Source organism: Hypanus sabinus, chromosome 14 (assembly GCF_030144855.1).
Source record: "Hypanus sabinus isolate sHypSab1 chromosome 14, sHypSab1.hap1, whole genome shotgun sequence".
NCBI classification, from domain to species: domain Eukaryota; kingdom Metazoa; phylum Chordata; class Chondrichthyes; order Myliobatiformes; family Dasyatidae; genus Hypanus; species Hypanus sabinus.
In genome coordinates this window covers 46,765,947-46,790,472 of record NC_082719.1, presented here as the reverse complement: position 1 = coordinate 46,790,472, position 24,526 = coordinate 46,765,947, and the positions used below count along the sequence as shown (strand labels likewise).

Here is a 24,526-nt window from a genome sequence, read left to right as displayed (position 1 = left end):
TTGTAAATTTATGTTTTGTTCTATAAAATTATTGCAGGAAATTTTTTCAAATGTATTCTTAGTTTTCTTTAATTGAAGGTGTTCTTATAAGGCTAAGTGGCAGCTAGTACCAAATTTAGGCGCACTCTACATTTCCTTCTCTGAATTTGACTCTGTCACATTACACCACGGCCATAGGATGGCTATCTAAATTTCATTCACCATTCTTCAGGGTACAATCTGGTTACTGCAGTTGTCTTGTAATGCTCACAGATTAATCGAAGGTAAAAATAAATACTGTTTTACGTGTGTGAAAGTTACATTGTAAACTTGCAGCTACGGTGTATGATGCCTTTAATATTGAAACTGGCAGTTACTGTCACCAGTAGAGCAGTAGGTGTTGGTCAGTGCAGGGAAGGCAGAGGCCGAGGTTAAGAAATTCAAGTATTGTTCAGGAGGAGGGTTGTTCAAGCTGAAAAATAGTAAAAGACTAACATATGTTTTCTCTGTTTGCACCTGATGCACAAGTGCACAGTTGATAACCTTATTTTCCTGAATAATTTAGTAATTTGTGTTAACAATATCCTTTGTTTCACTTTATATGCTCCGGTACTGAATGCTTGGATTACAAGCAGAAGTTTCTACAATGTCATTTCTAAATCTGTACTTTGATGGTTTAGGCAAGTATTGGCTTCTGAGCTTCCAGCTCAAGAGTAATTTCAAAAAGACCATGTGAAAAGAAAGTGGCATGGCTTGTGAATATTGGAATAGCTAGGGTTTGTGCATCTTCGCTAAGACTTCCATTGTATCTGTAAATAACTGCCAAAATATTTTGAATTTTAAGACAATGAATTTAAGAAAACGACAATGAATTTTAAGAAATAACTATGTATTTCCTTTGTAAAGTATCCCATAGTCTATAAAGTAACTTGTGTTACCGTCCATTAACAACAGCAGTCCCATTCTGGTAGTCCAGAGCTGTTTTCTTTGTGACATCAGAGGGTGTCCTGCACAGGAGCAGCAACTTGCACTCTTTTCTGATTGCAGCATGTTTTATTGTTGTGGCATAAAGACTTGGTGTGGTTCCACAGACACAAGGAGAGTAAGTCCAATAACTAACGAGTCATTTTGCATTTGTTTGACATGCTACCTGGCAGTCTGCTTAGAATAACATTGGGAAGCTTTTGTGGGGTGGGTGGAATATATGGCCAAATGATGGGATAAAGGTTTTCCCTCCACTTTGTTGATTGGGAAGCATCAGGATACACCCTAGACTCTACATTGTGGATAAGTTAGGGTGCCAGAGTTAAGCAAGCAGGAGCAAAGGCTTTGTCATTCAGGTTTTCCACATGTTCACCTCATAACACTTAAATGTACACCAACACCTCCGATCAAAACTCTACAAATTCAAATTCTTGTAGGAGGTGAGGGCCTCCGTTGGTCAAAGTTGACCATTGCCTCCTAGCTGTCAAGATGTACAAACTTGGAGAGTACGGTATGGAGAGCAAGCTATTGCCCGTGTAGGAAGCTCCCCCTCTCCACACAACTGAAGAAATTAAAGGATTGGCAGAGACTGTTACGGTTTGGTACCAGCAGCATTGCTGGAGTTGCCAGTCAGCAATGAAGGACTGCCTGAGAGACTCCAACTACAGACCTTTCCTCAGGGTTTACTCCTGAAGCCTTCACCATAACTGGATATAGTCACAAGGCTGCAGAGGTTTGAGACCAGAATTTTCCTTCCTCTAAATGAACTGCCAACCACAGCTGTTGAGCCCCATCTGCCCAAAGCAATTGTTTTTAAGGTGCCAGTAACCGCTTTTGCCCCTTCTCCTGTTAGTAGAAACAGTTCTGCAAGACTTGGTAGCTAATCCACATGGGAAGGCCAGGAGCAGGACTTGGTTGTCAGAGGCTATTTGAGGTGCACACAATAGGGAGCATTTAATAGGTAGTGAGAGCTTGTTCCCATTACCACTCCCCGGCTATGAACCAAAATTCTTGTATACCTATTGGTCAAATGGGGTGTATTTAAATGAGGAATCCTGAAAAAAAACAAATTATGTAATTTTGCAACAGTATTTTTAAACTTAACCACAAAGGAACCTAATGGGTAAATGGTTTAAATGCATCTATCAAAAAAGTTTTACTCATCTCCTAGTATTCTGTCAAAAATAACCAAGAATGTTTTAGGATAATGTCTTGCAAATATGGAAGAAGGAAATGAATACACAGTCATTTGTAAAAGCTTGCTGACGTTAAAATACTCCCCTTGTGCAAGCATTGATCAGGTCTCTGGAACAAATTCAATCTCAAAAGTTTTTTTTTGCTCTATTCACTTACTTAATTAAAATCTGGTTTAGATCACATTGATCTGATGTTGGGCATTCAAAACAAAACAACCTTGTTTTAGTTGCACTGTTCCTTGTCTAGATCTCAGCTCCTGAGCTGGAGAAACATTAAAGAAAGCTTCAGTTCTTTGGTTCGTGTGACTTCTGCCTCAACTAAAACTCCACAACCTTTCCCTGCCACTTTGCCTGGACCCGGTCTCCTAATATACATTAAGATTTATGTGATCCTCAAGTGAACCAAGAGCCATTCAGTAGGACCTAAGATCTTAGCCCCAAATAATTTAATCATTAGCAGGTTGTTTAACAATACTAGAGTAGAAATCCCATATGCTAATGAAATTCTAGACCAACTGGTATGCACCTGTTTTGAAATACAACTAGCCTGAAGTTTGAAAATAATAATTTTTAGGAAAATTCAGGTGAAATTCTTCCTCGGTAACTATAAACCTATGAAATCTGAGGGCATACACTCTGCTTCTGAAATTTGTTTCCATTTAAGTTGCTAAAGATAAAAAGTTACTGATGCTCCAGAACTGAATTCCCTTTGATTTAATTAATGTGCATGTCTGCCACGTGTAACACATCTCGATCAGCCACCTGTTTGTAGCTGATGTGATGACATATTTACCTTTATACTCTGAATAAGAGAGCATGCAGAAAATGATGCTATTCCTTCTGCAATGAACCAAATTAGATCTCAATATTTGGAGAAATAGAATTTATAATTGGTTGGAAGCTGCAATAAGACTATCCCTTTTAAAGTCACTAGAGATAATTTTGACAACATAGGGCAGAGGGTAGTAGACTTTTTCCCATAGCAAATGTGTAACCAGAGAGCACAGGCATTATGAGCAACATATAATCTGCTGGAGGAACTCAGCGGCACCAGCAGCATTAGTTGGAAGAAAGAATTGATCGACACTTCATCAGGCTGAAAATTGAGGGAAGAGACGGGCCGCATGCGAAAGAGAAAGGGATTGATGAGAAAGGACAGTGAGACGACTGGACTGAGGGAGGATGCAAGGTGACAGGCAGGTGGTGACATGTGGACAGGGTGAGGGGGCAGGGGCTGTGGTAGGTGAGTCATAAATGGAGGCAGGCAGAAGAAAAAGAAACATTGGGAGGGGAGAATGTAGAACGAAGTCATTCTGGAGGGAGATAAGCAGGAACCGCAGTGCTGCTTTCTGTTCAGTAAAGGAGGTGAAAAAGGGAGCTATCAGAAGAAACTGGATGAAAACCAGTTGGAACAAGGTGGGAGGTGGGGAAGGAGTGGGAGAGAGTGCAGGTTGTATATGAATGAAATTAGTGGATGGAGGATGGGGAAGGGGACAGGGTTAGCTTGAGGGAGAAAGTGGGGTGAGTGGGAAGGGGGACAAAATGGGAGAATTGGAGGTGTAGGAGGTGAAGAGGGGAATAAAAAGAAAAAAATGGGGGTTATCTAAACTTGGTAAACTCTATATTCATGCAGTTGGATTGCAGACCACCCAGGCTTCTAACTCCAGCCCTGTTCACATCCCCTACGTGGCACTATCTGCATGTCACCTTGCACCCCTCCACAGTCCTCCAATCGCCTCAGAGCCCTTTCTTGCCACTGGCCATCTCGCCTCACCACTCTCAGTCCCGATGCAGCGCTCAGCTCAAAACATTGCCAGTTTCTTTCTCACAACGACATTGCTCGACCAGCTGAGTTCTTCCAGCCGATTGTGTTCCCTCAGATTCCACCCTCTACGGTCCCTTGTGGCAGCATAAGTGTAAGATGAGAAGAAGCTTAGAAGGGATATAACAATTTCCTTTACCTAAAAGGTGGAGTCTGGAATGAATTGACTGAGCAAAAGCTGAGACTTTCGTACTGTTTAAGAAGTATCCTGATGAATACTAAATTTACAAGGAATAGAAGGCTATACTCCAAATGTTGTTAAATGGGATTAACGTAGACTGGTACCCGATGGTTGTCGTGCACAGAGTGGGTAAAGGGCTCGTTTCTGAGTTGTGGTATTTTAATCATCTGGTATTTGAATATGTATGTACAATTAAATAAGAAACCTTGCTGTTGCTCCAAGACTGTTCCACTGATCACTTTCCATCAGCAAACCATTTAGACTTCAGTCAGTTCACTGCCATGATCTTAGGATAATTATTGTCTGGTTGCACATTAAACACAGAAGAAAAATTTAATAGTTCTGTTGTTGCTGACCAGAAGCTAAGCATTTTTGATCATCTGGTGTCCCAGTGCATTCATGGGACTAGTTTGCGGAATGATTTTTCACAAAGAGCATTATAACATCATTTTTAAAACACACACTGAAGTCTGCTAAAAGATGGTTAGCAATATCTTTATTGATGAGATTGTCATAAATGTTCTAAGTGTCATTAGGAAAGGTGTTGATCTGACAGTCTTTGACAGATTCAAATGTGAGATTGCTCACCACGTGGATGCCTGTTCATTGCGGTTCCCTGCTTACTATTTAAGTTAAACATGCAGCCAAACATGACAGATTGAGCCTCTGAAGACCCGTCAGAGGTTGCTGCTTTAATTTGCCAGTACTCACTGCATTGCCCAATAGAAGACATTTGGAATGGTTACAAGCATGATCATCCAACAACCTTGCAACCTGGCCAGCAAGGCAGAGCCCCTCATTGACAGTTGAACAGCGGGGGGTGAACCTGCATTTTGTGAGGAACAAGCAGGACACTGGGGCCTCCTTATTGAAAGGCAGGAGGGTGGCACAAATAATGCTGCTTCCTCTTCCCTCTAGTGACCCAAGTTCAGGTTTGACCTCAAGTGCTATGTTTGCTTGTTTTTCCCTGCACAGTTAAGAATCTGGCCGCTGCCAAATTTAGAGGAGTTATGCCAGGACTACACTGGAAAGAAAATATGTACTCCAGCTTGTTATCAAAAATCAGGTTCATAATGAGGACAGCAGCATGGAGCTTTTATAAAAAAAAATTCATTTGATTATTACCAGAAAGCTATTCTAATTTCTAATTAGTATATTTTTTTTGGTTTGTGTAGAAGAGCATAACCATATGCTTAGTATGAAGCTGTACAGCATCTCTCTTTCATCTAATCCACCTACACTTCTTCGTTTCCCAGTACTGCGAAAGTACAACAGCCAGTTCCATTTGTGCATGGAAATTAAAACCAATATGATCCTCCTTAAGGGAACTCTGCTTCTTCAAAAGGGCTAATTTTGAGTGTGTTTACAAATGACATCAAAATGAACGTTACAACCATTTTGTTCTTAAAAATAATTATTTGGATGTTATTTGGCTGCTTATCTTTTTACCAAAAGCATCCACTTCTGGGTGGTGCAATACACTCGAATAAAATGTTTAACAGCTCGATAATTCTAATCTTGAAATTAATGATAATATTTGATATGATCTGATTCTTGGAATCAAGCAGCCAATGTATTGTAAGAATAAATGTAGTAAATCTTGGGCTGAAGCAGTTTATTTTAATTTTATTCATCAACACTAAACTCTTTAAATTTATCATGTGTGTATAATTTTCTGGAGACCACGTAACTAGCTCTTCAATGGTTATGCATCATGTCAAGTAACCAAAGATGATTTTGGTTCACAATAATGAATAAATTGATGAGTTGATCATATGCAATTTTAAATTGCTGGTTCATTTTCATGCCTGTAATCTGATAGGTTAATTTTCCCCCTATAGTTATCATTTCGGTGATTGTTACCTGACTGGTATGTAGGAAATGATTGGAGTTAACAGCAAAACAAAAATTCTTTTGGGCTTTGATTCTGAAATTAATTTAAAGACTTGGAGTGAAAACAGAATCATTGTTTAAGAATTAACAGTATTTGAGGGGAAGCAGTCATTGTTTATCTAAGATAATAGAATCTTGCATTTATATAGTATTATAGCTAGAAGTTTTAGACTGTTAAAATTTGAAAAAAAAAGGATATTTAGCTCAGAGTCATGAAATAGACTTCTTCACAAATCACAATCACAGGAGGAGAGGTAGACAAGCCTTGAGGCGAGTTCCGGAGTTCAGGGCCAAATGTATAGTTATAGTTACAATGTGAATTGTAACTAAAGGCAAATTTTGGGCACATGAGAATTGTAGGATTAGAAATGGTTACAGAGGTTGGGGAGAGTAAAGTAGAAACTGAAACAAAGAAGAGAAACATTTCAAAGCTTAAACTTTTTACAAAAGTAAAACAATGGAGTGTCACAGGTAGTGCTCCTGCCCCTCACAGCTGTAGAGTCTTGATCCATGTTTCTTTGCAGAGTTAGCATGTTGTTCCATGAACTCTGTGAGTTTCGCCTAGACACCTGTTTCCTCCAACCTCCCAGAGATGTGGTGGCAACTAGAATGGTTGGCAGGAAGATCAGTGTAGTAAAGTAAGACTGGTGAAGGTGGATGGCAGGAGGATCAAGGTGGTATTAATGGATTTGTGAGAAAGAATAAACCAAGGGAAATAAGTTTGCAAGCAAATAGGTTTGCTTTGAAAGCTGGCATAGGCTCAGTGGGCTGAATGGTTGTCTCTTGCCTTGTAATTGGATTGGAAAAATTAAATCTTACCAACTTGCATTTGCTTGGATGGAAATCAAATTACATCTGGTCAAATACATTAGATTTTATTGCATGGTTTATGATATTTCCAGTTACAACAAAACTGTTACTTCACCCCTTCACCCTACCGGTGAAATCTGTTGTAAAGGCAGATATTTCATGATTCAAGAAATGGGTAAGAATGATCATTTATAACATGATTTGAGACAGTAAATGTAAAAAAGTACATCGCTGTGTAGAAGTATCAGTGGATCACTGTCTCTGTGTCAGACAGTGGAAATTCCACTAAATTTTTGAGCCCACAAGTCATAGTCAAATCTTCCAGTGCAGGCCTGAGGGTGAAATATACCTGTAGATACTGAACTTTAGAAGGGTTGTTCAACCACAGCTCTGTCGCTAACACTTCATAGTGCATGTGAAACATCCTATCCTTATCAAAGATCTGTGGCAGTCTCCCTAATTTCCTAGGTAAGATGCATCCATCATCTAACTGGTTTATTTCATATTTCTCATGATAGATGCTGAAGTTATTAATGGTATAGAATCTGACTGCTTTCCCATCAGTTCCATTTCCTTACTTGTCTCTCTTTTACCTGTTCTCTCCATCTCACCCGTTGATTCATCCACTCTACCCCAACCAATTCTCCTGCCACCTGTTTATATGAGTGGATATTTACAGTGATCAATGAGCCTACTAACAATTCTTTGGGCTTTGGTAATGCCAGTGCCCAGCAGTAAACCCACAGCGGTAAAGGGAGAACATACAAATTTCAAGTAGTCAATTCTTGAGGTTGAAATAATGCCAAGCGTAAGTTATTCACCTCTCTATTGTTACAGCAGGAGCTTGCATTTTGTTATTGTAAAATGTTTTGAAAGGTCCAATGCTGTTTGATGCTGTGTAAATGCATGCCCTTTTATTGTGTTAACTTTCATCTGAGATCTATTTCGGCGCCTTGCTAGGTTCACAAAAACAGCGATTGTTCATTGGTAATAATAAAATACTCAGCAGGCTGGTCAACGTAGGTGCAACGAGAGACAGATTTTGCTGATGATGCTTGTTGCTGTATTACGTAGATTTTGCAGCAACTTCAGATGAGATGAGATTTGTTGCGAAATGTCAATAGGTGCTGTCTGAATTAAGTATTTCCCTTAACGTTGTGAAAATGACAGCTTGCTCACTTCCTCACCACTGACATCATTAGATGCAACAAAGTGACTATTTGTGAAGTAGATGCAAATTAAATCTGAAGCAGATGCTAAATATTTACAAGCATAACCACCCTATTAATTATATTATGCTAATAGCTGGCAAACAATTTCTGTGGCATCAAAAATTAGTTATTACAAGTATTATAGTTTTGAAATGCCTTGGGAGATCTTGAATATCAGATTTTAATCCTATTATTTTCTTTCCATCTCTAAGTCCAACCATTGCATTACTCTCTTGCTTTGTCCTTGATCTGACTTTAAATCTCACTACATTGTTTGCCCTGGGTCCATTCATTGAGGAGATATCCTGTTTGCCCTTTCTATGACATTGATAGCTCTTGCATTCAGCAGCCTCCTGGTGAAGGGAATTTCAAGATGAATACCGAATTTACTTTGATTTAATACTATTTCAAAGTGTAGCTGCAACTTGACAATTTGGTATTTATCCAGTCCGGAGGATATTTAGAATTGTTTTTGAGATGTGGGGTAAAGGGGGCATGTAGAAGATCATTGGATGGGTCATGAGAGGGACTGGCTTTAATGTCACAGGATAATGGAAGACATATATTGAGTTGACAACATTCAGCAGCAATGTTAAGTATTCACAAAATGCCTGAAGAAAAAATGATCTAGAATTGTTCAGTATACTGTTGAGGACCATCAAGTGCCTTTAATAATATGTTCTTTGAGCCACAGGCGTAAACTTTTAACTGTTAAGGTGTTCTGGCACTATTATTTATTACAAGTTAATGGAACTTAGCCCCATTTTTCTTCAACAATTGAGTTATGAGATTGGTTTTGATGCCTGTTACTAGGGAGTAATCTTATTTGTGCTCTGTTCTTTCACAGCAACAGAAAACGCATGTCCGTGATTGTCCGTACACCGTCGGGAAAGCTGCGGCTTTACTGTAAAGGAGCAGTGAGTCTTCGCTAATCTTCATGTTGTTCTTCTAGCCTTGAATTGCTGAAGTATTAATGTTTGATATCTTTGTTCTGCTCTTGTGAAATGTAGCCATTGAATTCAAAATGAAATGTAATTTTCAAATAACTGCCTTCTGTACTATTTGATAAATCCATGCCAAATATTCTATACATTAGTTAAGCATAGAATGTTCCAGTCCATTTTTCATTCTGCAAAACAAAGTACACAATGTAAATGTACACTGATATATGTAATCAAGACTGTATTTTCAAACCCAGTTCAGATGAAGTGTCTCGACCCAAATGGTCAACGGTCTATTTCCCTCTTACAGCTGTTGCCTGGACCACAGAGTTCCTCCAGGATTTTGTATTTCCCTCGATTTTCCAGTATCCCTTGTGTCACTTTCACTAAATATTTCAGAAGAGGATAATGATCTTTAGACATGTACAAAATCCATCTTGGATAGGAGTGAGAAGTATCAGTAAGAATACTTAAGGAAGGTTAGAAGCTTGTCATAGTCAAGAACTTGTGCAGTATTAGTTTTCATTTCTAAATGGGGCCATAACTGTGAGATTGATGGTCAGCCTATCGGGAGCGCTGATGTAGCAAACTATTTTAATCCTCTTTTTAACTGTGAATTACACCTCCAGTGTTTCAGACAGTATTGAAGGTCCTCCATCTCTGGCAGTGTTCAGTTCTTCTTTCATCGTATCAGTAGCTGCTTCTCGGTTTTCACTACTGTCAGTCACGCAAGTCCCAGATGAGGATTCAGGTATACTGTCACACTCAAATCTAAAAGGATTCTTCATTGCTGTTTTTGTAGTAATTTTGTTTTACCTGTCAGAGTTGTTTGCCCTGAGCTGAACCCCTAAACCTTGAAGACCGGTGGACCACTCTTAGTCTGGCCTCTACCCTTTGACCTTTTTGACACGGTTGACGTTACCAAGAGCCAAAGCACAAAGCCCTGACTCCAGCCAACATAGCTCTCCAGATCACTGAGCCATGCAAGCCTCCAAGGGGATTGTGGTCCTCTTAGAGGTGGTTTAATGAGGACTTATTAATGTTTCTGGACAAATTGGCTTGGAGACCAATGAAAACTGCAATAAAAAATAAAAATAGCTCAGGGAATAGTTTCCAGCAGGCATGCAGAAAGTGCAAGTGGGGATGTGTGGACAGTTAGAGAAGGATGCTAAGGGCCTTCCCCTTAGCAGTAAATGGTTTCCTTTGTGAGGCCTGAAGGTCGCTCACAATGAAATTCCATTCCTGAATATAATAGAGCAATTCTAGAAGTGAGCTATTCTGCTGTGGTGAGATATCTGAGGGAGCAGAAGGAAGCAGATCGTGGAGTTTAGGCAAATTGTTGATCAGTTGCCGAGGAATTATTCACTGTTTGGTTTGGTGGTGTTGAATTGGGAGATGTCCTATAGGCTCTTCAGAAGTCATAAATAAGACACAAATCTTGTGCTGACCACCACTTTATTAGATGTTCATCATAATGCTGGTCAAACAGTGTCAGCATGTAAGAAAATCAAAGGCACAAAGAACTTGTCCAATGCTCACTATTTGTACTGCAAACCTGCTTCTCCAGTGAGATGAGGGGATCTCCTCACAAGACAGTCAGTGGGAATAGTATTTTGTGATGCACACTGCTAAACACTCCAGTGTTACAGACAAAGCAATGCAGATATACGGAGCCAAATGTATCACACACTGAAGGCTTACAGACAAATGGGTGGCTGTACAGACATATAAGCTAGCATAACGAAAACTAAACCTACAAGAAAACACTTCAGCCTGGACTCAAAACTTACAACAAGAGAGGCTCAGCATTAATCTCCACCTCCTTTGTTGGAATAGGACAGATGCAAGCAATCATATTCTATACCTATTGTAGTTCCCACTTATGGGCAGGTGTATTAGTTGTAACACTTCCCAAAATGCCTGTATAATGCACAGTAGAGTAATAAACCATTTAGTGCTGGAATTTATTTTTGAATATATTTTGCAGGATACAGTTATTTATGAACGTTTGTCTGAGAGCTCACGTTACAAGGACATCACTTTGAAACATTTAGAGCAGTTTGCTACAGAAGGTTTGTATACAGCATCATAAATCAGTACTTTTCAATGAAGGCCAATTTCTAAGTGATGGTCTGGCGGTTCTACTTGTGTGTTAGTGAAAGCTGAGCAAATTCATAAAAGTTAAAGTTCAAAGTAAATTTATAATCAAAGTACATGTATGTCACCATATACAACCCTGAGGTTCTTTTTCTTGCGGGCATACACAGTAAATCCAAGAAACACAATAGAATCAATGAAAGACCTCACCTAACAGAATGGACAAACAACCAGTGTGCAAAAGACAACAAACTGCAAATACAAAATAAAAAAAAATAATAATAATAAATAAGCAATAAATACCAAGAACATGAGATGAAGAGTCCTTCAAATTGAGTTCTTTGGTTGTGGGAGCAGTTTAGCAATGGGGCGACTGAAGTTCTCAAAATTGGTTCAAGAGCCTGATGGTTGAGGGGGTAATAACTGTTCCTGAACCTGGTGGTGTGAGTTCTGAGGCTCCTGTACCTTCTTCCTAATGGCAGCAGTGAGAAGAGAGCATTGTCTGGGTGGTGGGGGTTCTTGATGATGGATGCTGCTTTCCTGTGACAGAGCTCCCTGTAGATGTGTTCTATGGTGAGGAGGGCTTTATCTGTGATGGACTGGGCCTACCCACTACTTTTTGTAGGATTTTCAATTCAAGGGCATTGGTGTTTCCTTATTGGGACATAATGCAACCAATCAGTGTACTTTCTAATAGACATCTACAGAAGTTTGTTAAAGTTTTAAATGTCATGCCAATTCTTCACAAATGTCTAAGGAAGTAGAGGTGCTGCTGTGCTTTCTTCACAATGGCACTTACAAATTAATTGAATAGTGCCACTTCAAAATTCATTTGTAGTCAAAAATATCTGTCTGACATTAAAGTTACTTGAGTGGTGTTTGAAAGTTATGGTCTTTCCCAGATTTCACTTCCTGAATTTTTATTGCACATAAACTTCTCATAAGATGTGCTAAACTGAAGCTATTAGTGAGTCCTGGCAGTCTTGCATTGTGCTTACATCTGTGTAAGCTCCAGGGTGCAGACTGTGGGATGAAAAACAAAAAGCCCTAAAGCAGAGAAAGTGTAAAATTGCCTTGATTTGGAAGAATGATGAAAGATTATGTACAAATATTCATCATGTGTTAAAGTGTGAAATAGCAGATTCGGATATTCATGCTGTGGCTTCATTTAAGGTTCTGCCAATTGGCAATATTTACTTGCTAAGAATTGTCACACTTTTTTATATTGCCAGCTTCATATTTATACACTATAATTATTCCAATTTACTGGTAACATTAAGTGTCAGAAGAGACGTATTTATTTCCTAAGTCAAAGGGGACCTGAGAAGTAACTTTTTGACATAGAGAATGGTGGGTATATCAAGTAGGCTGCCAGGGGAAGTGGTCAAGTATGCAAAAGGATATTTAGTCATTTCACGATAACTATAAAATGTAATGATGATCTTTGCTTTTCAGGATTGAGAACCTTGTGCTTTGCAGTTGCTGAAATTTCAGAGATGATGTACCAAGATTGGCTGGAAATATATCAGCGGGCTTCCACTGCGCTACAGAATAGGATACTCAAGCTTGAAGAAAGTTATGAACTGATTGAAAAAGTAAGATTTTCGGGCAGAGTTCAAATGCAGTGTATCATAAAGCAAATAGTTTGTCAGTTAATTGTGTACCCAAACACAGTGAGTGATTTTATCATTGCATTGTATTTATGGGTCACTATAATTATTGGTTATAGCATTTTCTAAGAGCCCTGTTGTTGTTAGGGATGCACACGATCAGTGGCTGATCTGTGCAATCAAGCCTGAGCTTGGAGCATGCCGTGCAATGTTGCTATTTATGTGAAAATATCTTTGAAGCTCAGTTAACTGTGGTTATTGATTATAACTTGCTGGATGTGTCTTAGATAATGTGAACTGCATATTTTCCAAACTTTTGTCATTGAAAACCTTAGTCATTTCACAGAAAGGAGCCTCTTGTTGTTATTCTTCCTCCCTCTACCTGATTGCATTTCTGTCTACAGAGACAGAACCTGGTGCCTTTCAGGTTGTCATAAACGCTTGCATTCCAAGGACTCCAGAGAGTAAGGGAGCGGAACCAATCTAGAACGGCTGTAACTATTCTCTAGGAAATCATTGAGGTGCTTCGCAGATACTTGAAAATAGTTTCAAATAGTTTAAAACTTGTTTAAAATTCAGTTTCCCCTTCTGTATTTTGGAAACTGGGAGAATCTTTGCTATTCATACTAACTTGCACTCTCATCCATGAACTACAGCACAGTAGTTAGTACAGATTTTGCACTGATCAAATCTGACATTTCTGTTTGCAAAAGCAAATCTATTTTCCACTTTGTTACTCAAGCATTATGTATAGACATTAGTGTGTCTTTGTTGGAAACCATTTCATTCCCATCTGGCACCTGAAATTATAATATGTGCAAAAATCATTCTGTTGACCCCATTACTGTAACCATTATTAAATCATTCTTGATTATCAGGAATGAGATAATTCCAGATATTGTAACTGTTTAATCAAAGCAGGCTTTCATCATTGAAATGTCACTAAACAAATTATTAAAATAAAGTAAAAGTTAAATAATTAGTAAAAGATTTACTAGCCTTTCCCTTTGTCTCATAGTTACTAGGGGCTTGATGCGTGGTGAGTGGCTGATATCTGGAAATCTGATAAGTGATAAATGCATTAGATCAAGTAAAAGATTAGAACCATATGATAGAATAAGAATGCTGGGCTTCCACCTGTGAGCTGTTTCTTACAAAAGTAACAAAAAGTGAGATAATATTCAAGTTGGTGGATGTTAAAATTAAGTGGGTAATAATTAATTTCTGTCCATAGTTCTTGGAAAGATGGGTCCTTGTAGACAGCAGTGAAAAAGATTTGAGATGGGGCATAATTGGTTAAGCATTTCAGTTATGAAATGCTGCAGTTGTGCTCATAGCATGTGTCACCGTTTGCTGAAAGTGGAGAATAATTTAAAGAAACATTTCAGAAATGTGCATTGAGTTTGAAAGGAAATGCTCAATCTCCTTGGAAGAATGCATGGTTGAATGTTCAGAAACGGTGATGTTTGTTTATTAAATTGTGTGTTATTCTATTTACCTTGACCCAATTCCCATTAAATTTGCCCTTTTATTACTGCTATCGGGGAGGAGCTACAGGAGCTTGAAGGCACTCACCCAACAATTCATTAACAGCTTCTACTCCACTGCCAGTAGATATCTGAATGGTCTATGAATACAGCACTGTTATTCCTTTTTTCTGCTATTCATTTCTTTAGTAATTATTGTAATTTTATGTCTGCACTATACTGCTGCTGTAAAGCAACAGATTTCATAACATGTCAGTGACAATAAACTGATTCTGATCCTGAATATCCACTGCTGGATGAAATTTAAATCACCTATTTTTTAATCCGAACCGGATATAAGTAAATAAAGAATGCGGTACCGGTGACAGTATAATTATTACCAGTGAGCTTTAGGCAAAAGTCTTCCTTCAAGATATTGAAATTTATGAAAGAATGTGTGCTGTTTTAATCCAGGTTAAGCTCTTTTTCAAATATCAGTGAGTTGAGTAAAACGGGTAATAATTTTGCAATGTCAAAATCAAGTTTCATGTCATATGGACAAGTAATTGTTTTGCAGAGATGCAGTGAAAAACTTGCCCACAGCAGCATCACATGTACGTAGCATCAGGTAAGTAGCATTCACAAGAAAGGCATACACATACAATATATTCAATTTTTACAAGAAAACACAATTAGAACAAAAAAACTAAGTCCATTTTACTGCAAGGTGGCCAATGTGTTGTAATTAGAGTTCTGCTGGTTCGTTCAAGATCTGAATGGTAGAAGTGAAGTAGCTGTTCTTGAACCAGGTGGCGTGGGACTTCAGGCTTCTGTACCTCCTGCCCATGATGGCTGCAAAAAGGCGGCATGGTCCAGATGCTATGATTTTTATAGACTATAACTCAAGTTATCATTTGGGTCTGGTAATGCATTTGTTTTAAATAATTTGGAAGTGTTCCTCTCTGTGCTTTAATAACCACGCATCTAGCTAGTGTTCCCAAACGTTTATTCATTGCTATTAAAGTATATGGCCAATTTATATATCTGCCTGCAGGTGGCAGTATTCCATCATAAAACACGGGAAGTTTATCAGGTGAGTGTGAATTGGGTTGAGTGAAAATAATGCTCACAGATATCTGTCAAAACATCAGTAGGTGTGAGGGGAGATTGCTTGTATCTTAAGTGGAACTTACCATTTTCACTTGGTAAGGCACAGATTTCATGCATTTCTAAATTGCAGTGATCATGCTTGCAAATTGTTTTGCTTTGTCTTATTTGAACTTTCAGAAGTTTCATTGTCCTTCAGCTTCCATTTGCCCACAAAGCTGTAAATTGTGTTCAGGAAATGGGGTTGTTATCAGAGGTAGGTAACTATCTGAGGACATTGGGATTTGTAGGAGCTGGGAACAGTTTGTTCAACACCCATGGTGAAAGCAACTTCAATCTAACCTCCGAGTTGGTGTGCATTGATGCAGATTTTGTATTGTAAAGGAAGACCTCAGAGAAAAGGCTCACTTCCCCAGAGAGGAGTACCTCTAACTGACCCTTTGCTCGGTATGACTACCTAATCTCAGCGCTGAAGGAGTGCAAGATTTGGTTATTTTTTATATTTCACATCATTTTTTAAACGTACTCTCAAAAGCTCAGATATTTCTAAGGAAATTAAGAATTTTTTTAAAGTTAGATTGTATGGATGGAGGAAATACAATTGTTGAAGTGCATACTAAATTGACTGATTCCATTAAGGATTATTGATAAAATTAAGGGCATGACACTTAAAAGAAATTGTGAAAATTTAGTTTTTAAATTTTTTAAAAAGGTAGTAAATAGAATCTTGCACTGAAATATGTATTTTTTAAAATTAAATAAATGTTAATAATATCAATAATGTGACCAGAATATTGACATTCATTGCTAAAACAAAAAGAAAATATTACAGAAAGAAAGAGGTACAAACAAGTTAGAAGAAAAACCAGAAAATGTAAACCTTAGCAGGTGAGATACTTCCTGTCTTTCTTAAAGAGAGAAACTTAAATTTGTAAAGCATACATTTGAAAGGGGTAGAATAGTGTAACAGGATTTTATATCTTGGTCTTCAGGAATGCTGGCAACTGGTCCAGTCAGTTAATTGTAAGTACAGTCCAATAATTCAATTTTAATGAGGTTTGCAGATATGAAATTGTTCTAAATGTTAAGTCATTTAAAATAAAATTTTAAGACAATTTAATATTGAACTATTTCTCAATTATTTTGGATTGTGTTGGCACTGTATGCACCTCTGTACGAGTAACTTTCTTTTTGAGACATAAAATGACTTCTATGCTAAATTTAATCATTTAATCATTTCTTTAATATACCCTACTCAATTTCTTAATACAGTTAGCATTTTTAATTATTAGAAGTGTGGCGTGAAAGATGAAATGTGCTTAATTTTTGGAAGCTTTTAAATAGACTGAGAGAAATCTTTGGTGTTGATTACCTCATTCCAGGACCACAGCCACCCTTGTGCTGTTTGGGTCACAGTCTGTGTTATAAGTTAGACAGCAGCCAGCATTGTTTTTACCTGAACAAATTGCAGAAGCCTGAATTGCAATGTCATAATGTTCTTTAAATTCCAAAAAATTCTGAATCCTTGGTGATTAGCTCCTTCTTGAAGAAGTCCTATCCAGGCTTCTCTCTGTACATCCCTGCTAGGGGAGCTCGAGAAGGTAAATGGGAGTGCTTACAGATTTGTGCTGACAGCAAGGCCAGGATAATTACAGAATTTCACAATAATGCCATTGCCTTATATAGTACAAACGTGTAGATTCCACTTAATTGGGACACATTGGTACCAGTACATTTTGGCCAATAAAGCAGCTGCCCCAATTAGCTGAAGCTTCTGGAAATAGTTAAAAAGGTATTTAAAAAAACAAGACAGAATACCATTTAAATGAAATTCAGAATAAATTAGGACAATACCAAAACTACTAAAGTGCTATAAAATTGTGTATCAGTTCTCGAAAGAGGAATTCATTCATGGTATCCTGCCGTGTTCTTTCGATTGACTGTAAATGAACAAAATCAGTGCAGACACATAGTGCAGATAGTGGACTGTTTTCAAACAGTGCTTTTGCATCCACCAAATCTTCATTTTAGTTGTAACATTCACGATGATTGTCGATACCTTCAAATTCGTTGTAGTTTCTAACTTGTTGAAGTAGTGAAATTTTCACTCCTGGCCATTTCTGGCATCTCCACGCCTGAATGCTTGAAACTCTAATGAGAAAAACAGCTTACAATTATCATACTGTTTGTTACTGCTTTTTCAACACAAATGTGCAAGTGATGCTATTTAAAAACTGTTCACTCTAAGCATGATGTAGTATCTTAACAGCTACGTGATGCACACATGACTGACGTTGGTTTAAAAATGATCAGCTGCCATCCTGCTTCAATTAAGAGGCACAGTGTTTCAAATAAAGTAAGGGAATCTCAGCTATTTTCTTGATTTGGTTTTCTTCTTTAAGAGTTGTCCCAAATAAGCAGCTGCCCTGATCAACCAGTGGCCCAAATAACTAGAATCAACTGTAAAATGAAAGAAAAAAATGTTAAAATTTTGCGTAGAAGTTATCCTCACTTGTATTTGTTAATACAAAACAGATGTGCATCTCTCCCTTTTAAAAACAAAGTAATGTCATCTTTAACCTGTCTTCTGTACTTTGTAAAAGATCAGTGTGACATCTGGTAAAATACTAGAGCTGGTTTACACACTTGCATCCACCCCTCCCAGGGCTCTGTGGAACACAACTTGTACAGATTGAAATTGGAACAGCAACTAGACTTAAATAAAACACAATTGGTAGTGGCATTGTTTGGGAGGAGAGCATTTGGCCCTTGTGTCCAATGCAGATTCTTTGAAAGTATTATTCAATTAGTTCCACTATTCTATTTCCCTGTAACCCCACAAATAATTTCCCCCCAGTATTTAAATAATTACCTTTTTAAAGTTATAATTGAATCTTCCTTCACCACCCTTTTAGGCAGATCATTCCTGATAATCATAACTCATTGCATGTTTTTTTTAACTCTTTTGACAATTGCCTTTAAGTATATTTCCATCATATCTTTAATGCAGAAAAATATCTCAAGGATTCTTTCAGGAGGCATGCAATACTCTTCAAGATGGAAATAATAAAATACTTAGTGGGTTAAAAAGCCAGACATAAGGAAGAAAAGACAAGTTAAAAAGAGAATACAAGAAAGTGGAGCCTTGGTAGCTGATGACATGCTTCCAATCTTCATTAACTTTTCAGATAAGCGCACGTATAGATTATCTGCAAACTGTAGGATTGGAGGAAATTCATCAGAGGGAAATGTAAGATCATGGAGTGACCAGAAATGGAAGATGTCAATCTTAAAATTGAGATGTTGCTCGAACTGGGGCCTCTGTAAGCAAAATGCAAGAGAGCAATGGGTGGGACGGATTTAAGTTGGGGTGCTTTGTGTGACTTCAAGTTTACAGATGGTAGAATGGAGACCAGCTCGGAGCACAGTGAAGTGGCCATGTGTAAAGAGAAGAAAGATGGTTGTGATTTGAGCAGCAGATGAGCTACGTCAAGGAAGTGAACAGGAGCATTCTTAGTGTGGCTTTGAGGTTCAAAACACAGTGTAATCAGTGTGAAATGAAGGCTGTGAATGCTCTGCCTCAGTTTCTGACTTGATGCTTTGTTAAAGGAAGAAGCTAACTTCAAATAGTTGTTAGTTGATGTGAAGCAATTTAAAATGATAACAGACCGCTAAAGATTGCCTGCTTCAAGTTATTAAGCTTTTTCTTCAATCCAGTTATTTAAAGTTGGCAACTGATGAACTATCTAATGATTACCAGAAAGGAACTAATGGATGTCAATTTTATTATTTGCAATGCCATTTTGGGGCAAACTGTGCGTACATGCTCTGTGTGAAGTGGAACTAATCAATGAGCATTAGCCAAAGGGTAAAAATTGGGTGGGTAACAAATCAAGTTGGACAATGCAAAATCCAAGACTGAAAATTATAAACCTTGCTTCCATATGGTTGCACTCAGTGCAGTAATCTCTAAGATAAATCCTTTGACAAGCTTATCTTTATGTTCTGCTGCTAATTACTTTTCATCATTTTAATAGAATTTGCAATTGCTTGGAGCTACAGCGATTGAAGATAGACTACAAGACAAAGTTCCTGAAACTATAGAAACATTATCCAAAGCAGACATCAAAATTTGGATTCTTACAGGAGACAAACAGGAAACCGCTGTTAATATAGGTACAGCTGGAGTTGTAACTAATAGTGTTTCACTGAAAGTTATTTAATTTGTGAATGCATGTCCTTGTACTGTACTGTTCAGAATAAACATCAAAACAACAGTGCCATAATTTCAAGTAATCGCTGAATGCTTTAACTTAACGTGGCAAGAAAAATAACTGTCCAAACATAAAACTATTTCTCTTTTTTGCAAAAGAAAATCTGATTTTAAAAAGAGTTGTAAGAGTGTAAAATTTGGAAAAGTAGTATCTTGTACAGTTTTATTGGTTGGGAAAGAGTGAGCAAAAGTGTCATATTTTCAGTAGTTTATGCAAGGCTGTTTAGGCAATGTAGCTCTGGTCTATTTTGTTAATAACCAATCTAATTTCAACTGTATTTCATTCCTTATACATGATCACATGTAACTGCTTACAACTGCTCACATTTTGGGTCAGTGGTCTTCCATTAATTAGAATGGGGGGGCACATGTAGATGCATTTAAACTGGGAAGCGTAGTGTGTTACATTTTGGTAGGTAGAATGAAACGAAACAAGATTAACATACAATCGCACTTTTAATACCATCAAAGGGGGGATGTTTAGGATTCATTATGAATAGCTGATCAGACTGAGGGTATGATTTTTAGAGAAGATACTTGGGCTTTCTCACTGGAGGCAGAGTATGAGAATAGGGAAATAATGATGGGCCATGTTTTTGGGATGTAGGTAGAATCATGAGAATGCTAGCGTATGACAAATCTGTCATTATGATTTTTGTGACCTAGTCTGCAGTCAAGGAGCCCTTGTAATACTGAAGCCATTAGGATAAAGCCACCAAGTCACTGTGAGAGTACAAACTCTGAAGTACAATATCTGAGGTTGGGATCAAACCTGTGTGTCAGGAACTGGGAGGCAGCAGCACCTTCTGCTGCACAACCAGGCTGCCCATTAGAGTGTGGCTTATGTGGGGATCTGTTAGAGAGATATAAAAGTTTTTAGGCAGGGTGAATTTATTTGCATTGTTCGAACAGCAAAGAAGAGAGGGCTACGGCAAAAGAACCAAAAGTGAGGTAATGTAAACTTCTTTCACAGTGTGAGTAGTTTAGTTTTCACTGAGGAGGTGATAGTTGGGGCACCAGTGTTCAAAATGGAGCAAAGTAAGTATCTGAAGGAATTTGCCAGGCAGTGGGAAGAGAAGTAAGTGAATTGCTCTTCTAATGAGCAAGTGTGCAAAGTGAACCCAAGGCTCTCACTAATCAGTAATTTTGATTCCGTGACCTAGTGTGGAATCGAGGAGGTCTGTAACAGTGAAAGCTTTAGGAGTGAAAGGGAAAATATTCTGTGTCTGGATAACCAAACATAAAGAAAGGCACCTATGGTTAGTGAAGTACTGTGAAAGATTGTAGGATAGACCAAAGCCCCTATTTACATAATTTCTAATTCTCCACCAATTTGGTGTAATGTCAAAACAAATGAATAGCAGACAGGTTAAACTTCTAAATTAGTTAATAGTTATATTAAAGAAGCCACCTTCTAGTTCCCATTTATGTAGCAGCAGGTACAATGATGGAACAATTTCTTGACCAAAACTAAATTGTCTGTACTAACTTGTCAAAGACTCAAGGTCTCAGCTGAATATCAGTATATTAATAGCCAGGCTTCAGTTGTAGTGTAATCGAAACTCTGTACAGCTGTAAAGAAGTTTCCATCCTTTGTATTACAGCCCATCAAGAAAAAGTCCTATAGTCGATTAGCCTGTATCTTTTTATCTTTCTGTCTACTGTTTAGTCATTTCTTCCCTTGAACGCAGACTTTATGCTCCTCCATATTTACTGGCTTCTATTGGGAAAGTACTTACAAATATCTCAGTTATTCCTTCAGTAGATACTATCAGTGTGATTTACGAGGGGTGATTGATAAGTTTGTGGCCTAAGGTAGAAGGAGTCAGTATTAGAAAAGCTAGCACGTTTATTTCTCAACATAGTCCCCTCCTACATTTACACGTTTAGTCCAGTGGTCATGGAGCATATAGATCTTGGACCTCCAGAAAGAGTCCACAGCAGGGTGATTGATAAGTTTTATGGCCTAAGGTAGAAGGAGATGAGTTATACAGCTCTCGTTACACGCATATGCAGTTCAACTCTGAGTGATTATGCAGAAAGTTTGATTAATAACTCATCTTCTACCTTAGGCCACAAACTTATCAATCACCCCCGATGAGTTATTAACTTCAAACTTTCTGCATAATCACTCAGAGTTGATCTGCATATATGTGTAACGAGAGCTGTATAACTCATCTCCTTCTACCTTAGGCCATAAACTTATCAATCACCCCTGTTGTGAACGCTTTCTGGAGGTCCAAGATCTGTATGCTCCACGACCGCTGGACTAAGTGTGTAAATGTAGGAGGGGACTATGTTGAAAAATAAATGTGCTAGGCTTTCTAAAATTGACTGCTTCTACCCTAGGCCATAAACTTATCAATCACCCCTCATTATTCCTTTTAAGTTGGAGCAATGCAAAAATATTTCATTCTCTCAGCTGTCATTAGATTCCTAGCAGAAGGAAAACCTGGGAATAAAAATACTCATATTTTAAAAAAACTTGCAGGTTCCTGAAGGCCAGTCCGTCCATATTTACGCATCTATCAGGTTTTAACATCTTAGGGAAAAACTACAAATCCAGAGGTTTTGCCTCCACTCTGCTAATTATTCCAAGTATTGATACGTAAAGAAATTTCCTATTTCTAAACCTTAAGTTTAGTTTTATACCTTGTAATGCGAGTACTTATTTTCAATTCAAAGTAAATTTCTTGGTTAATCTTTTTAGGAGTTCATGAATCCTTTGTTTACTGTTAGGTCATAGCCATTCTGTGATCACCTCCTTGCCCACATGGAAATGCCCATAGTTTTCCTCACCGTTGACAATTGACGTCAGCCTAATGCCTCCTCGCTGCACTTTAAATGCTCAGATATTTGCTTATTTAATTTATAGTTTGCAACGGTGACAATGCCATCAAATTTCTGCTACAAGATCAGATCTACAAGAGAGATAATACTGACATTGAACAGCTTTCCCACCTCCTGCCTCCCATGAATTAGCATGTTTATTTTTTATTTTTTCTTGTAAATTTGCTTAGTGCTTTTCAGATGTTAAGTTGTAGATAATGTAAATTAAGAACTTTCCCAAGTTGAGAATATTACTATACAAGTAAATGGGGGAAAGAAGTATAATACTATAAACTGCATTTTGTAAAAGTCAGTTCCTACACTGATTTTTCTCTCCCTCTCTCTCTCTCTCTCTCTCAATTTTGATTTTGAATTCATCTCCCCAATTGCCGTTATAATTTTTATTCCCACCAGTAGGTGAGAGCTTCTCACAAAAGTAGTTTTCTCAAAGGCAGTAATCTCTGGAAAGTTTTATGTCTACAGCTTGCTTGTACTTGTAACTGGCACTTTATATCTTTGGAATAAACCAGTTTTCTCAGCATTGATCAGGTAAATTGGGCTATATCCAATCCCCAGATTACATGAGGGTTCTGCTCCTGAGAAATGTCTCTAAGCTATTTTCACCATAAGAAACTTCAATTTTCTATAGTAACCTATGTCATCATTCCACATACAAGACCATAAGATAGAGGAGCAGAATTATGCCATTTGGCCCATCACATCTGCTCCAGCATTTTGTTGTGGCTGATCCATTTTCCCTCTCAGCCCCATCTCCTGGCTTCTCCCCATTTCTCTTCATGCCCTGACTAATAAAGAATCTATCAACTTCCGCCTTAAATGTACCCAATGACTTGGCTTCTGCAGCCGCCAGTGGCAATGAGTTTCATAGATTCACTGCTCTGGTTAAGGAAATTCTTGCTCATCTCCATTCTCGAAGGATGCCCCCTCCATTCTGAGGCTGTGTCCTCTGGACTTAGGCTCTCCCACCATAGGAAACATTTTCTCCTCATCTACTCCATCAAGATCTTTCAACATTCAGTAGGTTTCAATGAGGTCACCTCTCATTCTTCTGAATTCCAGTGAGCAGAGGCCCAGAGCCATCAAACACTCACCATATGACAAGCCTTTCAATTCTGCAATCATTTCCATGAATGTCCTTTGAACCCATTCTAATGTCAGCACAGCCTTTCTTAGATAAGTAGCCCAAAAATGCTCTCAATACTCCCAAGTGAGGTTTCACTGATGCTTTATAAAGCATCAACATTACATCCTTGCTTTTATATTCTAGTCCTCTTGAAATAAGTACTAACATTGCATTTGCCTTCCTCACCACAGACTCAACCTGCAAATTAACCTTTAGGGAATTCTGCACAAGGACTCCAAGTCCCTTTGGGCCTCAGATTTTTGAGTTTTCTCTCTATTTAGAAAAGTCTACCCTTTGATTTTGTCTCCTAAAGTGCATAACCATACACTTTTCACTGTGTTCTATCTGCCATTTCTTTGCCCATTCTCCTAATCTGTCAGTCCTTCTGTAGCCTCTCTACTTCTTCAAAAGTACATGCCCCTCCACCTATTTTCATACTGTCTACAAACTTGCATCAAAGCCATCAATTCCATCATCCAAATCATTGACATATAACGTAAAAAGAAGCAGTCCCAACACACACCCCTGTGAAACACCACTAGTTACTGGCAGCCAACCAGAAAGGACTCCCTTTATTCCAACTATTTGCCTCCTACCAATCAGCCACTGCTTTATCCATGCTATTATCTTCCTGTGATACCGTGGGCCCGTAACTTGTTAAGCAGCCTCATGTGTGGCATCTTGTCAAAGGCCTTCTGAAAATCCAAGTACACAACATCCATCAATTCTACTTTGTCTATCCTACTTGTTATTTCTTCAAGGAATTCCAACAGATTTGTCAGGCAGTGTTTTTCCTTGAGGAAACCATGCTGATTATAACCTATTTTGTCCTGTGCCTCCAAGTGCCCCAAAACCAAATATCTAATAGACTCCAGCACCTTCCCAACCACTGAGGTCAGACTAACTGGCCTATAATATCCTTTCTTCTGCCTTTCTCCCTTCTTGAAGAGTGGAGTGTCATTTGCAATTTTCCAGTCTTCCAG

At 38.2% G+C, this 24,526-nt stretch overlaps 1 protein-coding gene across 5 annotated transcripts in view; it reads left to right on the top strand.

Moving 5' to 3' along the window:
* Window positions 1-24,526, top strand: part of atp8a1 (ATPase phospholipid transporting 8A1) — a 373,263-nt gene that overhangs the window by 220,513 nt on the left and 128,224 nt on the right. For all 5 annotated transcript variants that reach the window (XM_059989113.1, XM_059989114.1, XM_059989112.1 and 2 more), the window contains 4 exons: window positions 8,924-8,993; window positions 11,005-11,089; window positions 12,570-12,709; window positions 19,335-19,473. In XM_059989113.1, coding sequence (XP_059845096.1) covers window positions 8,924-8,993; window positions 11,005-11,089; window positions 12,570-12,709; window positions 19,335-19,473 — 434 coding nt within the window. The remainder of the gene's footprint in view (window positions 1-8,923; window positions 8,994-11,004; window positions 11,090-12,569; window positions 12,710-19,334; window positions 19,474-24,526) is intronic.